Genomic DNA, 27,992 nt, shown 5'->3' on the forward strand with positions numbered 1-27,992 from the left:
CCTTATTACATGTTCAAAAATATTTTTATGCACCCATAAAGCTCTTGCGGACTGTTTTTCTGTATTTTTCAATCTACAGCTATATTCTATCTTGCCCCTAGTAATAAATTTCTTGGTCTTCCTCTGTGAATTCTAAAACATTAATAATCCTCAGACCTTCTGTTATTTATGGAAGCATCCTAACCTTTTTTTAATGTAAAATTATCTTTATTTTCTCTGGTCAGCAAGATAAATAAACTTTCCTTTGGGTTTTTGTGTTGTGGGTATTTTTTTTTGCAACTTGTTCCTGTCTTTCTATGTTAACTAATCCCTGTAGGGGTGTCAGGGAGGGGTTGCACCTCTGGTGAGGGAGCATGTCCTGTCCTTTTCAAGGCAGTTAGTCCACCTTTGGTCCCCACCTGGCACTCAGCTCTCACTTGTGGCTCCCCGTAGCTGTTTGCATGTGAGAGCGCCCACACCCCGGGCAACGGCTTCAACAAGCCGGCTAAACCAGGTGAGGGTAGCCGACGGGTCTCAAACCCTCGGTGAGATAGGGAGATGTCTATCCCAGCATGTGAAGACAGACTCCGGCGGATTGAGCGGACGAGACCAATGGAAGGCGGTCTCTGCAAGCGTCGTGGTACGTATAGAGCACGACAAGACACAGAAGATGTCCTGGTCATCCACTGCGCCTAGTCCCATCTCCAGCCATCTCGACTCTGTCTTGCCACTGGATCCAGATGGGAATTGGGAAGAGAGAGTGAGGCTGACGCTGCGCAACTCTCCCTCACTTAAATCCAATCATGCGCTAGTCTCGACACCATCAATGGTGTCGAGGTCTTCATCAACGATGACGATGGACAAACAATCCCTGTATATCACGCCTTTCAATGTATTTCTGCAAAAAAACTGCAACCAACTCCCCTCTCAATTCTCCATGGTTTCCTTTGTTTAGCTTTTAAGATCTGTTTCAATATTGAGCCGTGTGTAAAATTGTGTGAAGTTCTGCCATACTGAGGTCACTCTTCGCAAAAGGCCCTGACATCAAGACTGTCCACCAGCCACTTTTGAATATTTAGAACCAGCTCCAAAGCGGCCTTTCCGTAGTTCTTTCCTGAACATATTGATTTAGAAAAGCATGTTGAATTATTGCAGTAAATTTGATTTTCCCTGTCTATACATAGGTTAAGATTTCCATAATGATTCCATCACTTCTATTACTCATGTCTCATTTCCTGATTTTTCCACATACAGGTATATGACAGCTGTGATTTAATGGCCCATATGTAAGTTCTATTAATATTTTTTGCCCTTCGTTCTTTCTAAGCTTCACTTGATTATACAACTTGATATCAGACCAAGGTCACTTCTCTCCATTACATCACCCCAGCGTAGAAAACTAATGAAGACACTGCCCCCACTTCCCAGAATCCCAGCAACTTTAGCCAGCTTTTCTATTTCCTGTCTTCTACACCGAGGAAGAGGTTTGCTCCATGGAATTCAATCCCTCTTTTTTGGCACACTTTGAAATAGAGAATTGCACTCACAAAACAAAAACATTGTGGGAAGTTTGAGAAAATATGAGTATTGTACCATTTTAGTAGAATCAAAAATTTGTTATGAGCCAATGGAAACGGAAACCAAGGAGGTTCTACACCAAATAGGCAGTCTGTTGCCAGTTTCCTGCATGCATAGACCATAGAACCGTACCATACAGAAAAAGATCATTCAGCTCACTGAAAGAGAAAATATCCAACAGTATTCAGCTAATTAACATATATTATGCATCAGTCATGACTTAATATTATCTGCTAGAATCTAAAATGCTTTACTTACTCGCTTTAAAAAACATGTTCCCACTAGCTCAGGATTCTCCACGCAATTTTCAAGCTCTTTCAAAAATATCCTTAAAATGAATAAAAATTGTGAAATGATAAAGGCTTAAAGATCATCCCACAGTGGTTTCATTTATATTCTAAACAGATGAATGTCATCTACAAAATGCATTAGGCTCAGTTAAACCATAACCTTTTTTGAAAAATTTTCCCAGGTATTGTTGAGAAATTTCAGATTTCATATTTTATCTTAGGTGTTTTAACTTTCCTTTATATCTCATTTACATCAGGCTCCATAAAGAGGGGTAGACCTCTCCATCGGAAGGTGAAAATTTACTCCATAAACTGATAGTCACAATTGTATGCTGTATAACACACAGTGCTATGCAAAAGTCTTAGGCACATATATATAGCTAGGGTGCCTCAGATTTTTGCACTTTACTGTATATTGGTTAAAATGCGAAGGTGATTGGGAAACAGAAATAAGTGTACTTTGCTTTGTATTAGCTCAGTAGTATAAAGTGTTATTTGGTAACTGGACATATACGTTACTATATAATATAGGGTATATAATACTAGGGGTGGAGCTTAGGAGACGATGGCACCTAACAGCGACTCCTTTCCTTGCATCTTCAGAAAAAGCTCTATTTCCATCTTTAATATCTCTATTTTTCCCTTTCAGGGTTCTTTTGAAGCCCCTGACCTGGAGTTACACACTGACTTCAGTTCTTTGCAGGAATGGGACCCGCTCTTGGGGTTTCACGACTGGCCATTATTCGATATACCAAGGACATAGCCTAGAAGATTAGCTCGCCTTTGGAGTTTCGGGTTTCCTGGCTCTGGAGGTGGGCAGACTCGAGGTCGGTGCCTCTACAGGAAATCGGCGTGCCGTGGGAGACAGAAGATCAAAAGCAGTGAGCTGGCTGCTGGCTGTGTGCCCAGAGACCCCAGTACTTTGGGCACAGAGCTCGGAAAAAGTGACGCAATGGACTTTTAACATTGTAAATCAGCGAGTTGTTTGTTATGTCTCCCCTCTCGCTGTGAAATGGAGACATCTCTTTTTCCTTTATTAGGGAGAGAGAGAGAGAGCTTGTAGTATGTCAAATTACCAGGTGAACGAGTAGTCTTTGGGGTACTGCAAGTCTGTGTCTTTGCTGTTGCTTTGCTGCATGCTTGAGTGGTCAGTGGGGGGCACCGATGCTCTTTTTGCTGGTGGGGGAGGGGGGATCATTGCTTTGCTGCTGCTTATGTGTGGGGGGGAGCTGGGGGGGGGCTTTGGGGTTCTAACATTTAACTGTCATTCTTTAGGACACTCCTCTGTTTTTGTGGATGTTTGCGAAGAAAAAGTACGTATATTGTATACATTTCTCTGACATTAAATGTATCTTTGAAACCTTTATGACATATTCAGTGAATAATGGTTTGCATAGCCTTTTCTCATTTTGCATATATGCCTATAGGCCAACTTGGCTTAAAAACAGAGTATAGGTAAATATAGAACATATTATTCCATTAGGATTGGTGCAGGGAGAACTGTTCATTCACAGTCCTGCTGAAAGGTCTTGGCCTGAATGTAAGGCAGTAATGAGAAGAAGGCATGCCACAGATGGTAGTAATGAGAAGAGGGCATGCCGCAGATGGTGAGAGTTCTTAATGATAGATGCTGTGGATATGGCTGAATTTGAGGATAGATATCAGATGTAAAAACTTGTGGATAAACTTTCAAAATGAGCATGTAATTGTTAAGTGAATATCATATAAGTAAGTGTGAGACATGGTGTAATTTGGTGGCTATACACTCTTTGGATAACATGACTCCTTTGAAGCAGAGTCATGAAGGGATTAAGGGATCACAAATGTACAGATAATAAACTAATATGAAAGCATGAAAATACTGAATTATATTTCAAATTTTTTTTTTGCCTTTTAGGCATCTACCGCTCTGTGTTTTAAAAAAAATGTGTCCTATACATCTCTTTTGAAATTATCCTCTCTCATCTTAATTGCATGACTTCTAGTATTAAGGCATTTCTGGAAAAATATACCAGCTGCCAACTTTGTTTATGCCGTTCAGAAACGTATATTATGGTCCTCAGTGGTGTGACCAGAATTCAATGCAATACTCCAAATGAGGCCTAATGAGAGCTTTATAAAGCTGCAACATGTCTCCCCGACTCTTGAACTTGATCAGTTATACCATATGCTTTTTAACCACCCCGCCAACCTGTGTAGTCATTTCAGGGAGCTCTGGACTCAGGCCCCAAGATTTCTCTGCACATCAACACTGATAAAGAAAATGTCCTTAATAATGTACAGTTGGTTTGATTTAATCTCCTAAAGTGAAGCACCTCACATTTGGCAGTCAGGCTAAAAGCATTCCCACTAATACCTAAACATACAACAAAAATAAGAGCCGAAGAAATTACAGTTCCTTCAGTTAGTCCTGACGAAGGGTCTCGGCCTGAAACGTCAACTGCACCTCTTCCTACAGATGCTGCTTGGCCTGCTGCGTTCACCAGCAACTTTGATGTATGTTGCCCACTAATACCTCCTGGCTTCTATGGCAAAGTGAATTTTGAATCCAATCTTATCAAATCATTCTGGATTCCATGAATGTTAATCTTCAAGATCAGTCTACTATGAAAGACATTGTCATTACCAAAGTCCATTTTGATGATATCCACTGCTTTACCTCCATCAATCATCTTCACACCTCCTGCAAAAGCTCAAACAAGCTTGTAAGACATGACATGCCTCACACAAAGCCATTCCAATTATCTCTAATAAACTCCTGCTCTTCCGAATATGAGTAAATCCTATCCCTAAGCATCCTCCTCACTAGTTACCCCACCATCGATGTGAGGCTCAGCAGTCAATAATTTCCAAGATTTTTCCAGGGAAAATGGATCAGCCATGATGAGATGGTAGAGTAGACTCAATGAGCCAAATGCCCCAATTCTGCTCCGATATTTTCTGGTTTTTATGGTCTCTATTATCCCTATTGCCCTTCTTAAACAAAGAACAAACATTGGCTACTCTTCAATCCTCTTGGTCCTCACCTGTGACCAGGTCATAAGACCAGAATTAGGCCATTTGCACCGCTGAGTCTGCTTTGCCATTTGATCATGGCTGATTTATTTTCCCTCTTAACCCCATTCTCCTGCCTTGCCTCATAACCTTTGACACCCTTACTAATCAAGAACCTATCAAACTTCACATTGAATATACCCACTGACTTGGCCTCTACAGACATCTGGAAAATTTCACGGATTCACCACCCTCTGACTATATAAATTCCACCTCATCTCTGTTATAAGGGGACATCCTTCTATTGCATCGACTGGTCATAGACTATCCCACTACAGGAGACCTCCTCTCCATGTCCACCTTATCTAGGCCTTTCAATATTCGGTACGTTTCAATGAGATCCCCACTTATTCTTCGAAACTTTTGTGAGTACAGGCCCATAGCCATCAAACATTCATCGTACATTAACCCTTTCGTTCCCAGATCACTTTCATGAACCTCCTATGGACTCTCTCCAATACAAGCACATCTTTTCTTACATTTAGGGCTCAAAACAGCTCAGAATACTCCAAATGCAGTCTGACCAATGCTTTATAAAGCCTCAACATTAGAACCTTGTTTTTATATTCTAGCCTTCCTTAACACTGACTCAACTTGCAAGTTAAACTTGAGGGAATCTACACTAGGACTCCCAAGTCCCTTTGCATCTCCATTTTCTGAATTCACTCCCTATTGACTGTCCTTCTACCAAAGTGCATGACCAGACATTGTAATCCGTCTGCCATTTCTTTGCCCATGCTCCTAATCTGTTCAAGTCCTGCAGACTCCCTGCTTCCTCAACATGACCTGCCCCTGCACCTATCTTTCTATCACAACTTATAACTGTCATGATACCTTATGAGCAGAACAGTCAGTAGTGTAAATGAATTTTGCCTTCTGAATTTTTGCATTCGTGTTTTGAAATAAGGCACAACTTAGTTTTATCATTCACTTAGATATTCATAAAGAATAAAAAATGGCACTCACCTATTATGAAAATCATAGATTTCTGGAAGATTTCCAAATAGGATTTCTTTTTTATTCTTAAGTGCAGCTGGGATCAGATGAGCCAGCTCTTGATTGTCCATTTCCATAGCATAACCCTGCAAAGGAAAAAAGTTAATGAAATAATTGCCAATATACAGTGACCTATAATACTGTATTAATTATTCAGTCATTTGAAAAAATTTCAATCCTGGCAAGGAAATTTTATCTGATGATCTGATGATTTGTGGGTTGGCACCAGATAATAAGAAGGACAGGTTCCAGGCTGTCGGAAAAACTAATGTTCTGCAGGGAATGAAATCTTAAACATTTATCACCTATAATTTCAGTATATATATTTTTAATGTATTTAACTGCCATGTCAATTTGCAGGAGTGTCAGCTCATCCAGTTGTATTTGAAATAGTTCCAGCATCTCTGTTCTCCACTCAGTTGCTAATCCTGCCTGGTGTTTTCTATGTATCAGAATGATCTGATGGAAAGTAATTAATCTAAAACATTAATTCTGTTGTTCTTTCCACAGATACCAAACAGAGCACGCATTTTCTGTTTCATTTCAGATCTTAATCATCTGCAGGTTTCCTTTCTGAATACGTGATATTTTTGTCCTTCATTATTTTGAATCTATGATGCATTGTTCTATTCACACAATATATTCTGAAGAACCTTTTTAGATTTATTTTTTCTGTATTGTTAGCTACTCTACATACTTTATGACAGTTCTAACAGAATCTACCTATGTTTAAGTTCTATGCCTCAGCAATAAAGGAAAACATTAAATACTTCTTATGCATATGATCTCTCTATAAAATTCTCACATTTATAATTTGACAGATTATTAATGGTAGTAAGCTTGCTTTTTCCCAATAGTGGTGCATGATACACCTAAATAGTATTTGAAAAGTACACAGTAAGGAAGATTTTAATTTAAAACCTGAACAAGAGTTCAAAAGTTCAAGATAACTTCATTATTAAAGTACATATATGTCACCATATACAACCCTGAGATTCATTTTCTTCCAGGCATTTACTCAATAAGTCCAGTGACTATAATAGAATCAATGAAAGACCACACTAACAGGGCAGACAACCTGTGCTCAAAAGACGACAAACTGAGCAAATATAAAAAGAAAGAAATAATAATAAATAAGCAATAAATATCTAGAACATGAGAAAACTGGTCCTTGAAGTGAGTCCATGGATTGTGGGAGCATTTCTGTGATGGGGCAAGTGAAGTTAAGAGAAGTTATCCCTTTTGGTTCAAGAGCCTGATGGTTGAGGGGTAATACCTGTTCCTGTACATGGTGGTGTGAGTCCTGAGGCTCCTGTACCTTCTTCCCAACGGCAGCAGTGAGAAGGGAGCATGTCCTGAGTGGCAAAGATCCTTGATGATGGATGCTGCCTTCCTGCAACAACACTCCATGTAGATGTGCTCAATGGTGGGGAGGGTTTACCAGTGACGGACTGGGCCTCATCCACCACTTCTTGTAGGATTTTCTTTTCAAGGGCATTGGTGTTTCCATACCAGGCTGTGATGCAGCCAGTCAATATATTCTCCACCACATGTCTATCAAGGTTTGTGAAAGTTTTAGATGTCATGCTGAATCTTCGCAAATTCCTGAGGAAGAGGAGGTGCTGCCTTGCTCTTTTCCTAATTGCACTTACATGCTGGGCCCAGGACAGGTCCTCTGAAATAAAAACACTGAGGAATTTAAAGTTGCAGACCCTCTCTTCCTCTGATCCACCGATAAGGACTGGCTCACGGACATCTGGTTTTGTCCTCCTGATTAGCTCCTTGGTCTTGCTGACACTGAGTAAGAGGTTGTTGCAGCACCGCTCAGCTAGATTTTCAGTCTCTCTCCTGTATGTTGATTCATCATCATCTTTGATTTGGTTTATGGCAGTGTGTCATCAGCAAACCAATATGGCTTTGGAGCTGAGCTTAGCAACACAGTCCTAAGTGTAAAACGCATAGAGCAGGAGGCTAAGCACACAGCTTTGTAACGCACCTTCAAATTAATTTAAAAAAGAACCTCTATTGACTAGACATTGATAGCACCTGTAAGTATATATTAAATGTCTGTTTCTGACAAGTCAAAAAATGTTCTATTTGTGTTCTTGCCTCTGGGACATAACAAGTCCAAAGATTTGTCTGTTACTGGGCAAGCCTTTGTGTGCAGACCTTTCCAGAATTCATCCGGTCAGCATGCACCAAGTATTTTTGATTTTTATTTTATATTCCTTTACACTAAAATATGCCATAATAGAATGGAAGTGAAATAAACAAACAGTAATTGAAGAGATTTCAAAATTTTGAACAGCACGATTTCCTCACCTCAATGATGCTCTGGAGTTCTTCTACATATGCCCGTTCTGTGTCAATCAGTTCATTCATGATATGCCTGAGAAACAAAAGCTCTGCAATAAATTTCAGCTTTAGCATTTGTGTATCACAGGTATATTTTGTTATTTTAGGCACAAGCCCTAGTCATTGCTACATTACATACTGTTTCTCATTGCACAATTTAAACGTAATAAAGTCAAATTAAATGATTTTACATTAAAATTCAGTGCTATTACCGTTTGTATATAATTTCAATGAAACAAACCCATTTCAAAGTATAATTTTTTAACAATTCACAAAAATATGTTGGTCAGATTGAGTTATAAACAGATATGGTCAGAAACTGGCCTTTTTAACAGAAATGGTAACTTTCTTGAATTTTATTTCAGATTCAGATTCAGAAACATTTAATCTTTAACCTCTCTTCAGATAGTTTTTTTTCTTACAAACTGATACTGTATGTAACAGTAGAAATGAGCACTAAATGCATACTTCTGTTACCAGAAGTGATTTCATTCACCCTCATTATGACAATGAGAGTTAAAAGGAAATCCTATACTTCTGACTTTAGAAAATGAAACAAAAACAATAGATAACAAATATATTTATTAAATGATAGTGCATTTTTATCTCTATTGCTCAAGAATTGAATGTAATTAGTAACCATTTTTTTTCTGTATAATGTAAAGTAAAGGCATCCGTTAGTCTTGCGAGACCACGGATCTGCGCCTGGAAAGTCTTCACTCTCCAGGGCGCAGGCCTGGGCAAGATTGTATGGAAGACCAGCAGTTGCCCATGCTGCAAGTCTCCCCTCTCCACAACACCGATATTGTCCAAGGGAAGGGCATTAGGGCCCATACAGCCTGGCACCAGTGTCATCGCAGAGCACTGTGTGATTAAGTGCCTTGCTCAAGGACACAACACACTGCCTTGGCTGGGGCTCGAACTCACAAGCTTCAGATCGCTAGTCGAATGCCTTGCTTGGCCACGTGCCCAGACGTGTATAATGTAGTAAAACATTTTTAAAATTACTTTCTCTCTGTAATCTTATGGGAATGTTGCAAACTGTATGTTCTATTTCATGTTAACTTGACTTGGAGATAAATCATGTTTTCTTTTGTTGTCATTAAGTCTAAATTGTGGAGTTCTTTACCTAATGGATCATGAAAGTCCACTTAAGTAACGGTTGTAGCTCATCTACGGCAAGAGTTATCATATGCTGCCATCAGACTCCCTCTCCCCACTCTACCATGGGAGTGTTTCACCAGATTGACTGCAGTTCAAGGAAGTGATGTGCTGGGTCAGTAAAGGCTGGGTCAGTAAGTCCATTCTGGATAATGAGTGACCCAAATCACACACTTTTCATTCTCCTTTTATGTCTCTGTCTCTAGCCCTATAAGTGCCTGTGATGCTCGTTCAATGCCCTTGTCTCCTTCCCTTGATTGTTGCTACTTTGTGTCCTCCATTTTCACTCTTTCAGGATTAGATTTATAAAGGCTATTCAATTACAAAAAGAAAAAAATGTTGGAAACATTAAAATCTGTGTTAAATGTTAACACATAAATTGAATGGAGTTGAAAGAATTCATGTAGTTTGATTTTTCTACAGATCAATGCCCCCATTCAAAAGAGTTGGGTTGCTGTTCATAGTTGCCATCGTTACATTCATCTAGTTCTTGTAATCAAATAATCCTTGAGAAAATTCAAATGGATCTCCCTATTCTGGGTTCCAGTGGCAAAATACGTTTGTATAACATGGGATACAGATTTAAATATTATTATTACATAGACTCATTGAGCCATAGGCACTATAGCATGATTCTGTAGTGTAGTGTTCGATGGGCTGAATGACCAACTTCTGCTCCTTTGTCTTATGGTCTTATAAACTATGGAACATTACAGCACGGGGGCAAAGGGGCTAGCTGTCAACTATATCTACAGTACATTACACACGTTTATCAAGTCACCTCTCATCCTCCTTCACTCCAAAGAGAAAAAAAACTTGCTTAGTCAACCTTTCCTCGTAAGACATGTTTTCTAGTCCAAACTACATCCTTCTTAATTCCCTCTGCACCCTGTCTAAAACTTCCACATCCTTCCTAAGTTGTGACCAGAATTGAACACAACACTCTAACTGTGGTCTAACTAGTTTTATGGAGTTGCAACATAAACTCCGGGCTCTTTAACTCAATTCCCTGACTAATGAACATATCACACCATACGCCTTCTTAACCACCCTGTCAATTTGCACGTCAGTTCAGATTTTTTGCAAACATTTTAATGGAGTTTGTAGTAATATGCCATAATGGAGTTTGTAGACATAAGCTCCTGATATTAAAACCTGATTCTGATTCTGATATGTACCAAGCAGGAGATACCAATATTCAACTAATCATTCACGTTGCTCAAATGTTAGAATCTGCTCCAAAGTTGAAAAATAGGCCTTCACGGATTGATGGACTTTTATAATTGTGTCTTTAATATACATTTTGTTGATCATACAACACTGAGTGGGTTATGAGGAAAAGCTGCATGGAGATACAATGCTTACAAAAAGTATTCACACCACCATGCTTCATGGTAGGGATGGTGTGTGTTTGATGAAGGGGAAGACTTTGGGACTAAACCCAGAGGGAAAGAGTCCTTAGGGCAGTCTTACATTGAGTTCAATGCTGACTGGCAACTCCTGCATCGCTGATGCTACCAAACTGTATCGGTCTCTGCCATTCTTTTGGATTCATCAGTTGTGTGGAGAATGGGAGCTTGCTACATGAGCAACAGCTTGCTCTCCATATTGTACTGCCTAGGCTTGTGTACCTAGACAGTTCCTATGCAATATCCATGGTCTACTCTGGCTGCCAAAGACTTATGTAATAAATTATTTTGTGTTATATTTGTAATTAATTTAGATCACTTTGTAGAGATCTGTTTTCACTTTGACACGGAAGTGAAATTTTTCTGTTGATGAGTGTCAAAAAAGTCAAATTAAATCCACTGTGATTCAATGTTGCAAAAACAATAAAACATGAAAACATCCGGGGGGGTGGGGGGAGTGAATAATTTTTATAGGAACTGTATAGGCAAGCAAAGTGAACAGGCAAGAACATGGCGCATGATTAAAAATGTGAGGTCATCCGCTTTAGTGGAAAAGTTTGAAAGGTAGTAGAAGATTTTTTTTAATGGTAAGAGTTTGAAAGTTGTGTTCAGTAGTGACACATGATTCTTGGGTCCAGCATGTAAGTGCCATTACAAAGAAAGCACAGCAGTGCCTCTACTTCCATAGGAGTTTGCAAAGATTCATCATGACATCCAAAACGTTGACAAACTTCTACAGATGTGTGGTGGAGAGTATATTGACTAGTTGCACCATAGCCCGGTATGGAAACGCCATTGCCCTTGAACAGAATATCCTACAAAAAGTAGTGGATACAGCCCAGCCCATCATGGGTAAGGTCTCCCCCACCATTGAGCACATCTACATGGAGCACTGTCTCAGGAAAGCAATATCTATCACCAAAGACTCCCACCATCCAGGCCATGCTCTCTTCTCACTGCTGCCAGCAGGAAGAAGGTACAGGAGCCTCAGGACCTGCACCACTAGGTTCAGGAACAGTTATTACCCCTCAACCATCAGGCTCTTAAACCGCGCGGGGTAATTTCACTCAACTTCACTCGCCCCATCACTAAACTATTCCCAAGGCCAATTGGCTCACTTATAATGACTCTTCATCTCATATTCTCAATATTTTTTCTTTTGGATTTGCACAGTCTGCTGTCATTTGCATAATAGTTGTTCGTCCTGTTGGGTGTCATCCAACATTGATTCTATTGTGTTTCTTGGAATTACTGTGTAGAGCTACAAAAAAATGAATCTCCGGGTTGTTTAAGGCGACATGTATGTCTTTTGAGACTAAATTTACTTATAACTTTGATTTGCTAGTACAAAAACCAATTAGGAAGACAAGTGGTGTGTTGATTTTTAGTGAAAATAATTTAAGTACAAGAATAATGAAAGCTTACTGGAATTATTTACGAACTTAATGAACAGGTTTGTCACATTGGGAAAAGTGAAATGTGCAGAACCTAATTTGGCTCGCAGAGGTAATGAGTTTACTACCAGAGGCTAGTCCCAAAATAAAAGTACCGGCTTTCAGAAAAGTGCTGAGAAGAAGGTGTGGAGGTCACGCACAGGAAAGAAATCCGAGAGATTTTTCATTTATTTGTGGAACTGAAGCCAATGGGGCCCGCACAGGAAAGCAGCATTGAGATAAAAGTCAGCTGCGAACGTAGCAGGCGCGGAGGAACGACTGGGCCGCGTCTGCTTTTTCTTACAATCCGATTTTTCTGCATTGCCTGTCACTATCGCAGTCCTAGACGCACCTCCCCAGAGCGCTCCGGCTGACAGCCCAACATCCGGCAAGCCGGAGCCGGCTGATTGGACGCGGCCGCGCAGACTCCGTCCAGCGGCTGACGCCATTTTCCCTCAGGCGCCAGGGGCGGGAGTTCACTCAGTGAGAGTTGGGACGATGCCAGTCGTACAGTAGTTCCAGGAACGTTCGGGGTTGGTGTTGGCGCTGGCAGTCGGCTCCAGAGTACGGATTTAACTTTATTTCCTTGTTTCTGGATCCGCCTTTTTTTCCCCTCTTTCTGTCGTGTTGAAACAGAAAGAGCTGTCGAAGTTGCTGCGACTGTATGGAAACCTCGAAGTTAAATAGGGCGAGATCGTCGCGAATGGTGACAGTGTTGCATTCACTCCAGTTTTGGTATGCCTCTATATTTTATTATGGGGCTTCATGGGAATTTTGCGGTTGGCGGAGATTGGAATAATCCCTTGTAGAGCGCACAGTCAGTGCTACAAGTAATTTTAATACTTAATTCGTGGTACATTCCTTGTACTCAAATTTTAATACAATTTTTCCCCCAGAAATTGGTGAAAGAAAATTCCACCGCAACTGTAACATTCACTTAATTATCGTTTGTTTCAGTATTAATGGTTTTAAACCAGAGTGTAATCCCATCTGGTGAACATAGTCTGAGTGAAGAAAATCTGCCGTCCTTAATTTGATCTGGCGGATGTGAATTCCAAGCTCGCGTCCTTAACTGCTTTCTGAATTAACGCAATCAGCAACTTTATATTAAGCTACCATAAACAAATATGTAGTCATTGGATTTTAATGTTGTACGCAGTTTAGTGAACCCTGTGCAAATTTGTGAGGAGCTGTGCGTCAATTTGGTGAACTGCATTATACGTTTAGCATCAGACGGTCAGTACTGTCTGTATCCACAGTACTACACCGATCTTTCGGTGCTCATTCTTCGAAATCTCCTGGTATATTCTATCCCATAGGACTTAGATGTGCAATGCCATACAGATGATGGGGAGAGTCTCGTGGAGCCCAGAACATTGACCGGATTTCAACATATCTTATTAGTTAGTTCGTTCAATAATAGGCAAGTAATTCAGCCTTTGACCCCAAATCCTGTGATTAAGTCGTTTAAAGTAGTTTAACATGAGTCCAAAGTGTATACGGTGTTTATGGTTTCAGCATCCATTGGCGAGAGTGGTTCAAGGAGAATCTTACCAAAGTTGTGCAGTCTTGAATATAACCCCCTGATTAGGCCTATGCAATGATAAGAGTCCCAATGTAAAAGAAAGTCCACTCGACCTTATTCAGGGATGTGTTTTTCCCAAATGCTCATCTATCCTATCCCAACCCCTCATAACTTTTTTTAAACTGGGTGGTGGTGGAGGCAAATGCCATAGAGGTGTTCAAGAGGCTTTTAGGTCTGCAGAAGGGATTAGTTAGACATTTGATTACTAATTTAATTTCACCACAGAGCCTGCTCCTGAGCTGTACTGTACTGTAATGTTTGAAGAATCATCTTCAGCTTCCCTACCACTGCCGTGAGACCCACCAGTCCATAATTTGTAGCATTTTCCCTTTTTCTCTTAAATATGGAACAATATAAGTGACTTGCAAATCCTCTGGGATACAGAGGAAAGCCTTGATCTTGGTCAAGGCTCCAGAAATCTCACTACTTGTCACCATCAATAACTAGGGATATATACCATCAGGCCCTGGGAACTCAGCCTCCTTGCTGTTCTTCAAGAGACTCAACAGTACCTCATTATTCATCTCAAAATGCTGTGGCATATTAGCATGCTCCACACTGAACGTGCTGTCCTCCAAATTTTTCTCCTTTATTAAATAGTGATACTCATTTATTACCACACTGTAATCTTCCTCCTCCAATGACATGTTCCTTCCGTCATCCTTGAGTGGTCCTACCCTCTCCTTAGTTATCCTCTTGCTCTTGGTGTATGTATAGAATGCCTTGGCAACCGCTTTAATCCTACTTGCCAATGACTTCAAGGCCAACTAAGATCTCTGAATTCTCGAGTTTTTTTTTTGGCTTCCTTATAGTCCTCAGGAGCTCCAGTTGCTTTGCTTACCTTGCCACCCTTGCCTTTACTGGAACATGCCTGTCCTGTACTCTGTTCAGTTGGCCTTTAAGCACCCTCCAAATCTCAGATGTGGACTTGTTCAAGGATGGATTTGGAAGAATCTAGAATAGGGATTTAAATTAATGGTTTGCACATTTTAAGTTAGATGAAGTGTTTTTTCCCTGAAAATTGTGAAAGTTTAAGAAATCTCTCTTGAATATTATTGGAAGTGGAGATGGGTAGATGTTAATAAGGGTTGAAATGTTACTGGAGAAAAATGTGAATGTGGAGTTGAGTTAGATCAGCTGTGTTCTTGATAAATAGAACAGCAAGATTGAGGGGTTGAGTGGCCTATACTTGCTCTAAATTCATGTGTTTAATAAGTTAACATAGAACGGTACAACACAGTACCAATCCTTTTGGTCCACAATGCTGTGCTGACCTTTTAACCTGTTCCCAGATCGACGTAACCCTTCCCTCCCACGTAGTCCTCCATTTTTTTTTTACGTCCATGTACCTATCTAAGTGTCCCTTAAGTTTCCCTAATGAATCTGCTTCTGTGACCATCCCTAATGAATCTGCTCCTGTGACCACCCTCGGCAGTGCACTCCACAGACTTAGCACACAGTGTGTACAAAAAAACCTAACTCTAACATCACCAACTATACCTTCCTCCAATCACCTTGAAATATCCTCTCCTATTAGCCATGCCACTCTGGGGGAAATAGGCACATGCTGTCCATTCGTCCATTCTATTTATGCGTTTTATGGTGTTATACATCTCTATCAAGTCGCCTTGTTTCCTCCTTTGCTCCAAAGAGTAGAGCCCTAGTTCACTCAACCTTTCCTCATAAAACTTGTTCTTTAATCCAGACATCATCCTGGTAAAACTCATCTGCACTCTCTAAAGCTTCCATATCTTTCATATAATGAGGCAACCAGAACTAAACACAACACTCAGTGTGGTCTAAGCAGAGTTTTATAGAGCTGTAACATTAGCTTGTCGCTTTTGAATTCAATTCCCCCAAGTAATGAAGGGCAACACACCATATGCCTTCTTAACCACCCTATCAACTTGCACAACAACTTTGAGGGATCTATGGATTCTAAGAAATCTGCCATTAATTACTACTCTGCCTTTATGCTCGACCTTCCAAAATGTATCACTTCACACTATTCCAGATTGAGTTTCATCAACCATTTCTAGCCAAGTTCTGCATCCTCCCTATGTCCAGTTTCTAACCTATGACAATGTTTCACACTATTCAGAATACCAAAAGTCTTTGTGTCATCTGCAGACTTGCTAACACCCCTCCACTTCCCCATCCAAATCGTTCATAAAAATCATAAAGAGCAGGGTCCCAGAACAGATCCCTGAAGAACACCACTAGTCACAGACTTATAAGCAGTGTATGCTCCATCTACTATCATCTGGTTTTTGTTTTGTTACTTCCTCAAAAAAACATCAGGTTTGTGAGGCATGCCCTACCCTGATTCAGAACCATGTTAATTGCCCCTAATAAGATTATACTTGTCCAACTACATCTAGATCCTGTCCATAAGCATCTCCTCCAATATTTTTGCTTGCAACTGACATAAGACTCACTGGTCTGTAATTCCCAGGATTATTCCTATTAACTTTAATGAACAAAGGTACAACATTGGCCATCCTTCAGTCCTCTGGTACTACTCCTGTGACCAGTGAGGACGCAAAGATCATGGTCAATGCTCTAGCAAGCTCTTCCTGTAGGAACCTGGATTATATCCTCTTCGAACCCAGAGATGTATCTATCCTGATGTTTTTGAAAAATCAGATAGATCCACTTTCTCAACATTGGCCTGTTGCAGCATATTATCCTGTTCTAGGCTACCTCGCATCCGCCACAGCCCCTGTCACTAGTGAAAACTGAGTTGCGCCTCCGGCTCCAGGCATGTGTTCCTTGTTTATTACTGAGCTGTCCTATCTTCATTCTAGTTATCCTGTTCCTTATGTATCTGTAGAATGCCTTGGGGTTTTCCTTAATCCAATGTCATCTCGTTCTATTCTTAAGTCCCTTCTTAAGCTCCTTCCTGGCTTTCCTCTATATAAAGTTGTAATTTATTTGGGATTGAGTAGTTTTTTTTGTACTTTTTTTTTACTTTAATTCTCTGAATGTTGAATACTGTCAGGAAAAATGTCCCATTTGGAGCTATGGTGTTAATTTAGATGTATGGATATTTAAATATTAATTATATTTTCTGTGAGGAAATGTGTATTCAGTTATTGTCAACATTTGGCTGATGCAAGAGCATTAAATTTGGCAGGTGCTTTGAGTGACATCTGAATTGAGTACATTAGCTGTAAGGGATCATGTTTTGAAGGTATTTGAGGCAGTGGCAGAAATTGGCAATTCTAGGATGGAGCTCTGAAGAGAATCATCAGAATCAGTCCAAAATCGGGTCCCAGGCCAACCGTCAGGACTTGCATGCTTTAATGGGCTACATAACAAATCTGGCAATGTCACCAACAAAAGCACATCCCTTCCCAATGAGCTTAACACATACTGTGCACCTTTTGAACAGAAGAGAAGGTGTATGTCACCACTCAACCCAATAGTCCCCAGTGCACCTGAACCCACAGTTATCACTGCAGATCTAAAAGTTTTCCATATCTGCTGGTGGGGTTATTTGCAGACATTCTGAGCTCTTCCTGCTTCAATCTGTGGTCCCTATCTGCTTTAAAAAGGCCACTATCATCCTAGTATCTAAGAATAATTCAGCGGCTATGACATCTGTCATCATGAAGTGCTTTGAAAGGCTGATCATGACACACATCAACTTCAGCCTTCCAAACAACTTCAATCTACTACAGTTTGCCTGCCACTGAAAGAGATCTATAGTTATTAGCATCTCCCCTAGCTCCATATTCATCTGTGGAGCATCTGGACAGTAAAGACACCTGTTTATTGACTACAGCCTTGCTATTCAATACTATTAGTCGACGGTTCCCTCTGCTGCTGGATCCTTGGATTCTTGATCAATAGACCAGTCAGTAAGGATAGCTAGCAAAATTTCACCAAGATTGTTCTACAGAATAGTGCTTTACGGGGTTGGGTCTTCAACCTTTACTCCAGGTATGACCGGATTCTGCTCCAACTCCATCTATAAGTTTGCAGATGATACCAACATCGTGGGCCATATCTCAAATAACAAGGCAGACTACAGGAAGAAGATAGAGCTCAGTAACATGGTGACATAACAACAACCTTTCTCTCAATGTCAGCAAAACAGAAGACCTGGTCATTGATTTCAGTAAGGGAGTAGTTCAACAGTGAGAACTTCAAGTTCCTAAAAGTGAACATCACCAAAGGCCTGTTCTGATTCAGCCACTTCACTAAAGCCAAGAATGCTCAACAAGGCCTCTATACTTTCTCAGGAGGCTGAAGAAATTTGGCATGCCTCTGCCAACCCTTGGCAGCTTAATAGGCAACTGCTCCGCAAGTGGCTACAAGAAGCTGCAAAGAGTTGTGGACGCAGCATAAATTTCTAAGGACTCTGTCTAAACTTCTCACCTCCTCAGAAAAACAGCCAGCATAATCAAAGACCCTACCCACCCTGAATATTCTCTCAAAAAGTTCAAAGTACTTGTATGTCACCATATACTACTTTGAGATTAATTCACAGGACAAAAATACAACAGAATCAGCTTTTTTTTAAAAAAAAGACTACATACAAAGACTAATAAACGACATGCAAAAGACAAACTGCAAATACAAAAAAAAGTAATAATTAAACAAATACTAATAATACTAAGAACATGAGTTGTAGGGTCCTTGCAAGTGAGTCTATAGGTTGTGGAATCAGTTCAGTGTTGAGGTGAGTGAAGTTATCCAGACTGGTTCAGGATTCTGATGGTTGAAGGTTGTTCCTGAACCTGGTGGTATGGGACCTAAGCTTGCTGTACCTCCCTGATGGCAGTAGTGAGAAGAGAGCATGGCCTGGATGGTGGGGGCTCTTGATGGATGCTGCTTTCTTGTGGTAGCACTCCTTGTAGATGTGCTCAATGAAGAGGTCAACTTTTCCTGTGCTAGACTATGCTGTAACCACTACTTTTTGTAGGATTTTCTGTGCTTGGGCAGTTTGTTTCCATACCATGCTGTGAAGCATCCAGTCAGGATATTCTCCACTGTGCAGCTGTAGAGGTTTAAGGTTTTTAATGGTATGCCGAATCTCTGCTAACTTCTTATATAAAAAAAAAGTAGAGGACTCCTTTTGTGATGGCACGTGTGCTGGTCCCAGGACAGATCCTCTGAAATGATTATGCTAAGTAATTTAAAGTTACTGGCCCTCTCCATCTCTGATCCCCTAATGAGGACTGGCTTCATGGACCTTTGGTTTCCTCCTTCTGTAGTTAGTCAGCTCTTTGGTTTTTCTGATGTTGAGTGAGAGGTTGTTGTGGCACCATTTGACCAGATTTTCATTATCCCTCCTATATACTGATTTAGTCAACAACAGTAGTGTTGTCAATAAACTTAAGTATGGCATTGGAGCTATATGTAGCCTCCCATTCATAAGTAAAAAGCAAATAGAGGAAGGGGGCTGAGCATACAGCCTTGTGGTGCACCTGTGCTGATAGTGATCGTGGAGATGTTATTGCCAATCCAAACTGACTGGAGTTTGCAAGTTAGGATCCATTTGCACAAGGAGGTAATAAGATCTAGGTCTCAGTGATTAGTTTTAAAGGTACGATGGTGTTGAGTGCTGAGCTGTGGTCAACGAGGAGCATCTTGCCGTACCCAACTTTTACTGTCCAAATTTTCCAGTGTTGAGTGAAGAACAGCCAATGGGAAATAGCACCTACTGTTGACCTGTTGTGACAGTAAGCAAATTAGAGCAAATCCAGGCCACGCTTCAGACAGGAGTTGATTTGTTCTCTCTTCCATCAGCCAGTGAAACAAAAGCCTGAAAGCATGTAACACAAAGCTCAAGGACAGCTTCTGTCTTGCTGTTATAAGGCTATTAAATAGTTCTCTTGTATGCAAAGAGACTCTGACTTCACAATCTATCTTATGATCTTGCACCTTATTGTTTAGCTGCACTGCACTTTCTCTGCAGCTGTTACACTTTATTTTGCTTTGTTTTTCATTGGTCCACCTCAAAGCACTGTACATTAGGTATTAACAGTATTTAAGATTAGCTTTTTTCACTTGGTATAAGTGACAATAATAAACCATTTCTGATTTGTCTTTGTCATGTTATTAATGTGTATCAATCCAAGAAAGCTGCAGAATGGCACCAGCAATTATATGGTGTTAATGATTATTGGGATTGTTAATTCTAGTCTGTTCTAGCCTTTGGGATGTCATAGCACAGTGACAACTTGACTAAATGCATGACAACTTTGGAAATCAGTTTCAAGTTTTTTTTTACCCGAGTGGCAGGACCCATCCATCGATTGTGATGAATGAGCCTGGAATATTGTTGATATTTATCCCACTTTCTGCTTGGTTTTCAAAATTGCTGTTACATTACAGCTTTTTAGCAGCTTTGCATCCCATTATTTCCATGGTATAGCCGGACAATGACAACTGTAATCCAGCTAGTTCAGCAGCACTTCCTGAAGTAGTTCAGTCTGGTTCAATTCTTTTGGTGAACTGGCTTACCACTTTGCTATGCTAAAATGGAAATCTCCCATTTGTACGTGAGAAGCAGTTCCATTTTTGTGGATAAATATTCAAGGTATTTCTGTGCAACTTCATGGACTTAAAAAAAGACTAAAATAAAATAACTCCAAAGCAGTAGGCTAGGTGCTGACAGCTAACAGGTAGAACAAAGTAAAAAGGAAGGCATGTAAAGCATTGTCATCTGCCATTATTTTCTGTTTTTGTTTGTTTCAATGTGCATTATCTAAAGTAAAAATGGGTTTATTTTAAAGTTAAATGTGAAAGTATAGATCTCTTGTGTGTAACCTTCCTTGTAGTGAATGAGCATTGCTGTAACTGCATGTAACAGATATTGAAACAGGAAGAAAAAAACTGAAGCTTTGTTCGTTTGTAATGGGTCAGAGTCTGCACTGACCTACTTTTTCCCAGTAGTCCAAAAGACATCGGAGCAGAATTAGGCCATCTGGCCCATTGAGTCTGCTAAGGCAGTCAATCATAGCTGACCTTTTTTCTCTCTCCTCCTTAACCCTAGTTCCTGGCCTTCTCCCCATAACCTTTGATGCCATGTCCAATCAAGAACCTATCAATGTCTGCCTTAAATGCACCCAGTGACCTGGCCTCCACAACTGCATGTGGCAACAAATTCCACAAATGCGCCACCTTCTGGCTAAAGAAAATTCTCTATCTGTTTTGAAAGGGTGTCCCTCTATCCTGGGGCTGTGCCCACTTGCCCTAGCCTCTCCCACCTTGAAAAACCTCCTTTCCACAGCTACTCCATCTAGGCCTTTCAACATTTGAAAGGCTTCATTAAGATTCCACCCCCTCACCCCGCCCAATCCTTCTGAATTCCAGTGAGTACAGGTACAGACCCAGAGCCATCAAATGTTCCTTGTATGATAACTTTCATTCCTGGAATTATCCCTGTGAACCTCCTCTGGACCCTCTCCAATGCCAGCACATCTCTTCTAAGATGAGTGGCCAAAAACTGTTCACAATACTCAAGGTGAGGCCTCACTAGTGCCTTATACAGCCTCAGCATCACATCCTTGCTCTTGAATTCTAGACCTCTTGAAATGAGTGCTAACATGGCATTTGCCTTCACCACCACTGACTCAACCTGCAAGTTAACCTTAAGGGTGTTCTGCACAAGGACTCCCATCTCAGAATCCTGGATTTTCTCCCCGTTTAGAAAATAGTCTGCACATTTATTTCTACTACCAAAGTGCATGACCATGCATGCATGACCATGAAGTTTTATTTCATTTGCCTCTCTTGCCCATTCCCCTAATCTAAGTCCTTCTGCAGCCTACTTGTTTCCTCAACACTATCTGCCCCTCCACCAATCTTCGTGTCATCTGCAAACTTGGCAACAAAGCCATCTATTCCATCATCCAAATTGTTTATGTACAGCGTAAAAAGAAGTGGTCCCGACACCAACCTCTGCAGAACACCACTAGTCACTGGCAGCCAACCAGAAAAGGATCCTTTTATTCCCACTCCCTGCCTCCTACCAATCAGCCAATGCTCTAACCATATTAGTAACTTTCTTGTAATACCATGGGCTCGTAACTTGGTAAGCAGCCTCCTGTGTGGCACCTTATTAAAGGCCTTTTTGAACGTCCAAATATACAACATCCAGTACATCCCCATTATCTATCCTACTTGTAATCTCCTCAAAGAATTGCAACAAGTTCGTCAGGCAGGATTTTCCCTTAAGGAAACCATGCTGACTTTGTCCTATCTTGTCCTGTGTCACGAAGTGCTCTGTCACCTCATCCTTAACAATTGACTCTAACATCTTCCCAACCACTAACATCAGGCTAACTAATCTGTAATTTCCTTTCTGCTGCCTTCCTCCTTTCTTAAAGAGTGGAGTGACATTTGTAATTTTCTAGTCCTCTGGCATCATGCCAGACTCCAATGATTTTTTTAAAGATCACTTCTAATTCTGCCACAATCTCTAATACTACCTCTTTCAGAACCCTATGGTGCAGTTCATCTGGTCCAGGTGACTTGTGTAACTTTAGGTCTTTCAGCTTTTTGAGCATCTTCTCTTTTGTAATAGTAACTGCACCAATTTCTCTTCCTTCACACATTACAGCATCAGGCAGATTGCTAGTGTCTTCAGTACTGTATAGGTGGTACTTCAACTTTTTTCAAGTTCTTTAATTAAATGAATTTGTGCTGATCTTTACTTGACAGGTTCAATGATGTGTTGGAATAAGCAAGGAGAATAATATACAGTCATTAATAATCACAACCAAAGATGAAGATTATGGATTTGGATGATCTTTGATTTCCTCCCACATTCTATCACATAGCCACATTACTTCCTGGGAGTAAGTACTGGAATTTGAAATCTGTTATAATAGAAAGTTGCCTCATTGATTTTTACAAGTCAAACAGCTAATTTTGTTTATTGGGTAACATTCTCACAGTAGATCTGTTTAGTTATATCGGCTATCCAAGACGGCATCAAAATCTCAAGAAACAAAGAGTACAAGTATTGACTCTGCTTGACTGTCAAATAAAATTTTCAAGATGACTACAGTGTACAGAAGAAGAAAACGCCAGTTTCTTCAGTTAGTTGTCACTTGTTTTTCCTGCTGCTTTATTCTACTGTATTGGGAGCAGCTAGATGCAAATATCATTAGTCATTTGAGGTCTTATTCTTACAGATATCTCATCAATAAGTACAATTTTTTGAATGACAGCTTGACTCTAAACAAGAAGGCGGCAGCTAATCTTCATAAATACCAGTACTTGATCACCCATGAAAACAAATGCAAAGATCAGGATGTTTTACTCCTTTTGTTTGTGAAATCCTCTCCTGAAAACCGTCCTCGGCGGGATGCTATTCGTCAGACATGGGGCAATGAACAATATATAAATTCAGAGTTGAAGGTCTCCATTAAAGTAATTTTTGTTTTGGGAGTACATAAAGATCTCTCCCAAAGAGAGACTGTACAACATAAGTTATTGATAGAAGATCAGCAGTATTCTGACCTTATCCAACAAGACTTTGTTGATGATTTTCACAACCTTACATTGAAACTAATATTCCAGTTCAAGTGGGCAAATACTTTCTGCCAAAATGCTAGATTTGTCATGTCTTGCGATGATGATGTTTTCGTACACACTCCGAATCTCGCAAACTACCTACAACAGCTGGATAAAGAAACCAGTAATTTCTGGATAGGTCGAGTACACAGGGGTGCACCCCCTGTCAGAAACAAAGGAAGTAAATACTATGTTCCATATGAAATGTATCAGTGGCCTTCATATCCAGATTATACAGCAGGTGCTGCTTATGTTGTGTCCCAGGATGTTGCAGCCAAAGTCTATGAAGCCTTAATGACTCTAAACACCAGCCTTTATATTGATGATGTTTTTATGGGGATTTGTGCCAAAAAGATGGGAGTATCACCACAACAACATCTATATTTTGCTGGTGAAGGGAAGACCCCATATCATCCATGTATTTATAACCAAATGATGACCTCCCATGGGCATGTAGAAGATATCAACCAGTTGTGGAGGGAGGCTACACATGCAAAAGTGACTTCTCTCACCTCTGGATTCTGGGGACAACTTTACTGTCGACTGGTCAAAGTGTTTCTTCTCTGCAAGCCTTACTATGTAGATACATATCCTTGTATTGCTGCATTTTCCTGATGCACTTATTCACATTAAGTAAAAACAGCACTGAATTTGTTATGGTTGAATGGGATAGGGTAAGAGTAAAGAAATTGAAAACATAAAATGGAAAAGTTTAATTGAGAACAAATTGACTTATAACTACACTTGGAACATTTTTTGACTGTTCATTTAGATTTTCAATAAGTGCAAGTACCATAATCAGTTTACAAAATAAGAAATCAAAAAGATCCGTGAAGTAAATGAAGACTTTTACCAATTTCTGCTGGTGCAATTCTCCAGAAGCATGTCTGCAGAGATCCGGTTGGGGAAAATGGTGAGCAGTGATCAAATGCAGACAAATATAGCATCTAGCCAGCTTTGATTACTTTGCCATGAAGCATTTTGCCAACTAGTCCACAAATTCTTAAATATATGTGCACATTTTAACATGTTTAATTATAATTAAATATTGTTTAATGTTTAAAAATGCCAAATATAGCACTCGACTGTTACTACATTATGCACCTCATAGCAATTTTCCTAAGTCGGAAATACTCTTGGAGATTGGTATGAAATAAACACCTGTTTTCAATTGTAGTTTTTTTTTGAAACAGAAGTTTACTGTTGAGACAATTTTACATGAAATCAAACCTTCTCCCCTCCCACCATGTTTTTCAACCATTTTGGTTCCTTGAGAATCAAATATGCTGTAATTTTTCTTAAAGTAAAATTTATTTAATCTTTCAGGTATATCAACATCCATCAAATATATCTTGGGAAAGAAATGCAATCCAAACTAGTATTCAGATGAATTGCATGGCATTTACAAATCAGGGCTTTTAAGACATTGCAAAAAAAGCAATTCTAAAATTCCTAAATATTCTGTTGCCTTTGTTGCTGTTGCTCAAATGCAGTAAAATGATAGCTAAATATTTCTGATAAGTCTCTGAATCTTTTGTTTGCAAATTTGAGCCAGTGGTTTACATGCGAAGATGAAATTTAACTTTTGTCTCAACTAAAAGGAATTACTTTTTAAGAAAATGAGTATTCAGTAACTCTGCTAGTTTTCTTCCATATATCACTTCTATTATATCACTGATCCCTCCTCACTGATGAGAAAATAAACCATTCACTTCATCTCAAATGCCATCGATCCTGTGCGGTTGATAATGGCAGAAGAGTTGTGGTTTGAATTGAGCTAGTTTTTGTCTATACTGACAAGTGTATGTGTGTTCCAAGTAATGCACACCCCAGGAATGTGAACTACTAAATTTTTGAAATAAGTGTGGAAGTTGTTAAACAGCCACCTTGTCTAGTTTATTGTATTGCTTGTTTTGCATAGCTTAGCTTGTTTTAAAAATTTTGCCACAATTTTTGCTTTGATTTTGTGTATACAATAACATTGCATGTTCTACATCAAACTAATTTAAAATCTGATCTTTTGAAGTTCAAACATAATGTGATAACACAAGTAACTATGCTGATTAAAATTCCTGTTTCGATTTTATTAGATAGTTTATGTACAATTCTTAAAATATATTATACATTAGATATGTACTAATACCCATTAATTATCTCATCCCTACACTAGCACCAAGCTCCTTCCGATCAAAATTTGATTTCTGTAGCTCCAATTAACAGAATCTGTATCCAGTTCTGATAAATAGTGTATCTTCCTCTCGTATACAGCCTTTATCCTCCATCCTGTTACTGTAATTTTTGCCTTTCACTTTCAGAGTGATGAAATAGAGTGCAATGAAATGACAGCTTGGCACCATGCATAAACAATATTAATTAGTCTAATGATTTTCTGCAATTTAAAGCATGAAATGATGAATCCCTGCTTTTCCAAAACCACAATTCATTTGCAAGCATTCAACACCTTCTAAGGTATAAATTAGCATGTTATTGTTCCTTTTAGTAGCTTTGTACAAGTCTTTAGAAATTTAGGTTAAATCATATTTTTTTGGATTCTGTTTTGCTGTAGCTGTAGATTTTACAGAATATTAATAAGTACTGTATTTAATAAGGTAACTTAACACTTAAAAGAATGTTATGGTTTCCTTTTATAAACCTTAAATACTGGTTTGTCCCAATGCCTGGTTTTGCATTTGGTCAAGTGAAGTTGGGTGAGATAATTCAACCTGACACAACAATCAGTCAGTTAACTGGACTGATGACCATATTTATAAACCTGGAGGACTGATGTGCCATTTGCTAGCTTGACAAAGTTTGCTTCATTGGAACATTTATTTTAGCTCCAGGAAACCAGTTCCTTGCATTTGTGCTACTGAACTTGGCTTCTTATCACAGCATCAGCTTTATGTATACCCCAAATATTAACTGGTTTGCAAATATACTCTTTAAGGGGAAAAAAAAGTTAGAGTTGATCCTCTTGAATCAAAAGAGAACCTGTAGCTTAAGGCATGTTAAGGCATGTGAGCTTTAAACAATCCCTACAGGTTATTATTTATACAGTAAAATCTTAATTAGGACAAACTACCCACTGGCATTGGGATTCTGAGCAATTGATAATTATGATTCCATGAACTGCAGTGAAAAAATCTGGAGAAGAGAAGGTGTACTAAGGGATTCCCCCACCACCACCCACTCAAATATCCAACATTCATATTTTGTATGTACATAATTAAAAGCACTGTAGATTAGTTTTAAAGCTAGTCATAGTTGAATTGAGAATTTATGCTTTGTACTTGCATAAAAAGTTTATTTAAAATTATTTGGATGTGGTTTCTTAAAGCTTGGATGTGAATGTAGAGCAGAAATTTCATCTTTGGCTAAAAATGATTCAAAAATAAACCTGTAGTTACTAAAGACAATAATCATTAATTTTCTTGATTTTAAAAAAACGAAAACTCGCTTGACCAACTACAATTGATTTTTTTTTTGAGGAAATTGAGAATGCTTGTTTAAATGAATGTGGACAGACTTCACCCAGTCATTGTACAGTAATTCAATCCTTCAAACTTGCCATTAATTGTATATGAATTGGCATTTTCACTTGGGACATGAAGTTAAGGTAGGATATAGGAAAACACGTTTGTCTGTAATGGATGAACTTTTTGAGTTGGGCAGTTTTGAGGAAATGTTGCAGTGTTGTTTCATGTCTCTTCAAATACCAATGGTTGCCAGAACAATTTTGTTCTTCAGAATTGCTCATTTATTCATCTAGTGGATGTTACATTAGTAAGTCTACATTATTTTCCCAGATTATAATTTTCTAGCTCTCAGTTACCAAGTGCCACAATCATTTCCACATGCTCAGCATAACACTTCGAATAGATTGTAAATGCAACACGAAAGAAAAATCACAAGTTCTGTTAGGATGGTATCCTGTTTCTTCTCCCCCCCCCAACCCCATACATTAAGTAATAGGATTTATTCTGAATTTTTAATATGAATACATTTGAGGTGCAATTAAAGTAACAATTTTAGCATTTTCTAAAATACCACCGTAAATGTTTTTTAAAAATTAAACTATTGAAAACTTGGATGTCCTAAAAGACTTGAATATCATACTCTGCAGTGTACATTTTTAATATATCTTGCTGTTAAAGGAATAGGGTTTTCTGTACCTTAAACTATTTAGCTAGAAAGGGCTAGAGGTTGCACTGTTAGTAGAATTGGTTACACTTCTTAATTTTGTACTTACAACCTATCTTGCACAAACTGTTTCACCATTCAGGTTAAAATAGCAAATTTTGAGTTTTTAAGCCAAAACAGTTTTTGTAGTCACTTAAATTTTCTGAAATGCAGTGGCATATTTAAAGGTTTGTATAGCTATGTTTGGAAATGTGTACTTTACCTCATTGAATTTTTACTCAATTATAAGCCTTGTATTTATGAAAGGGTTTGATGTTTTGTTAAGAAGTCCTTTTTGGAAGCCTCATGCTAGTTTTGCACCTGTTTAAATTTTCTAGTTCAGCTAGAAAATATATTTTTGTATTTTGACTTTTTTCAAATGTTATGAACTGGACATAAATAAAAGTTATATAAAATATCAAATTTTGTTCTAATTAAT

General features: G+C 39.1%; 2 protein-coding genes across 4 annotated transcripts in view; one reads left to right on the forward strand and one right to left on the reverse strand.

Annotated features, from left to right (window-relative positions):
• mcf2l2 (MCF.2 cell line derived transforming sequence-like 2) overlaps positions 1-27,992 on the reverse strand; it is a 338,701-nt gene that overhangs the window by 109,990 nt on the left and 200,719 nt on the right. For both annotated transcript variants that reach the window (XM_063045673.1, XM_063045674.1), the window contains 3 exons: positions 8,220-8,286; positions 5,868-5,983; positions 1,816-1,885 (listed from right to left, as the gene is read on the reverse strand). In XM_063045673.1, the coding sequence (XP_062901743.1) occupies positions 1,816-1,885; positions 5,868-5,983; positions 8,220-8,286 (253 nt within the window). The remainder of the gene's footprint in view (positions 1-1,815; positions 1,886-5,867; positions 5,984-8,219; positions 8,287-27,992) is intronic.
• b3gnt5a (UDP-GlcNAc:betaGal beta-1,3-N-acetylglucosaminyltransferase 5a) lies at positions 12,730-27,990 on the forward strand. 2 transcript variants are annotated; one of them, XM_063045676.1, is made up of 3 exons: positions 12,730-12,990; positions 22,517-22,653; positions 22,753-27,990. In XM_063045676.1, the coding sequence occupies exon 3, from the start codon at positions 22,856-22,858 to the stop codon at positions 23,987-23,989; it is 1,134 nt and encodes a 377-aa protein (XP_062901746.1). In that variant the 5' UTR covers positions 12,730-12,990; positions 22,517-22,653; positions 22,753-22,855; the 3' UTR covers positions 23,990-27,990. The 2 variants fall into 2 exon arrangements, with proteins under 2 accessions (XP_062901746.1, XP_062901745.1); XM_063045675.1 differs by having other exon boundaries at positions 22,517-27,990.

Source organism: Mobula hypostoma, chromosome 4, assembly GCF_963921235.1.
Source record: "Mobula hypostoma chromosome 4, sMobHyp1.1, whole genome shotgun sequence".
NCBI classification, from domain to species: domain Eukaryota; kingdom Metazoa; phylum Chordata; class Chondrichthyes; order Myliobatiformes; family Myliobatidae; genus Mobula; species Mobula hypostoma.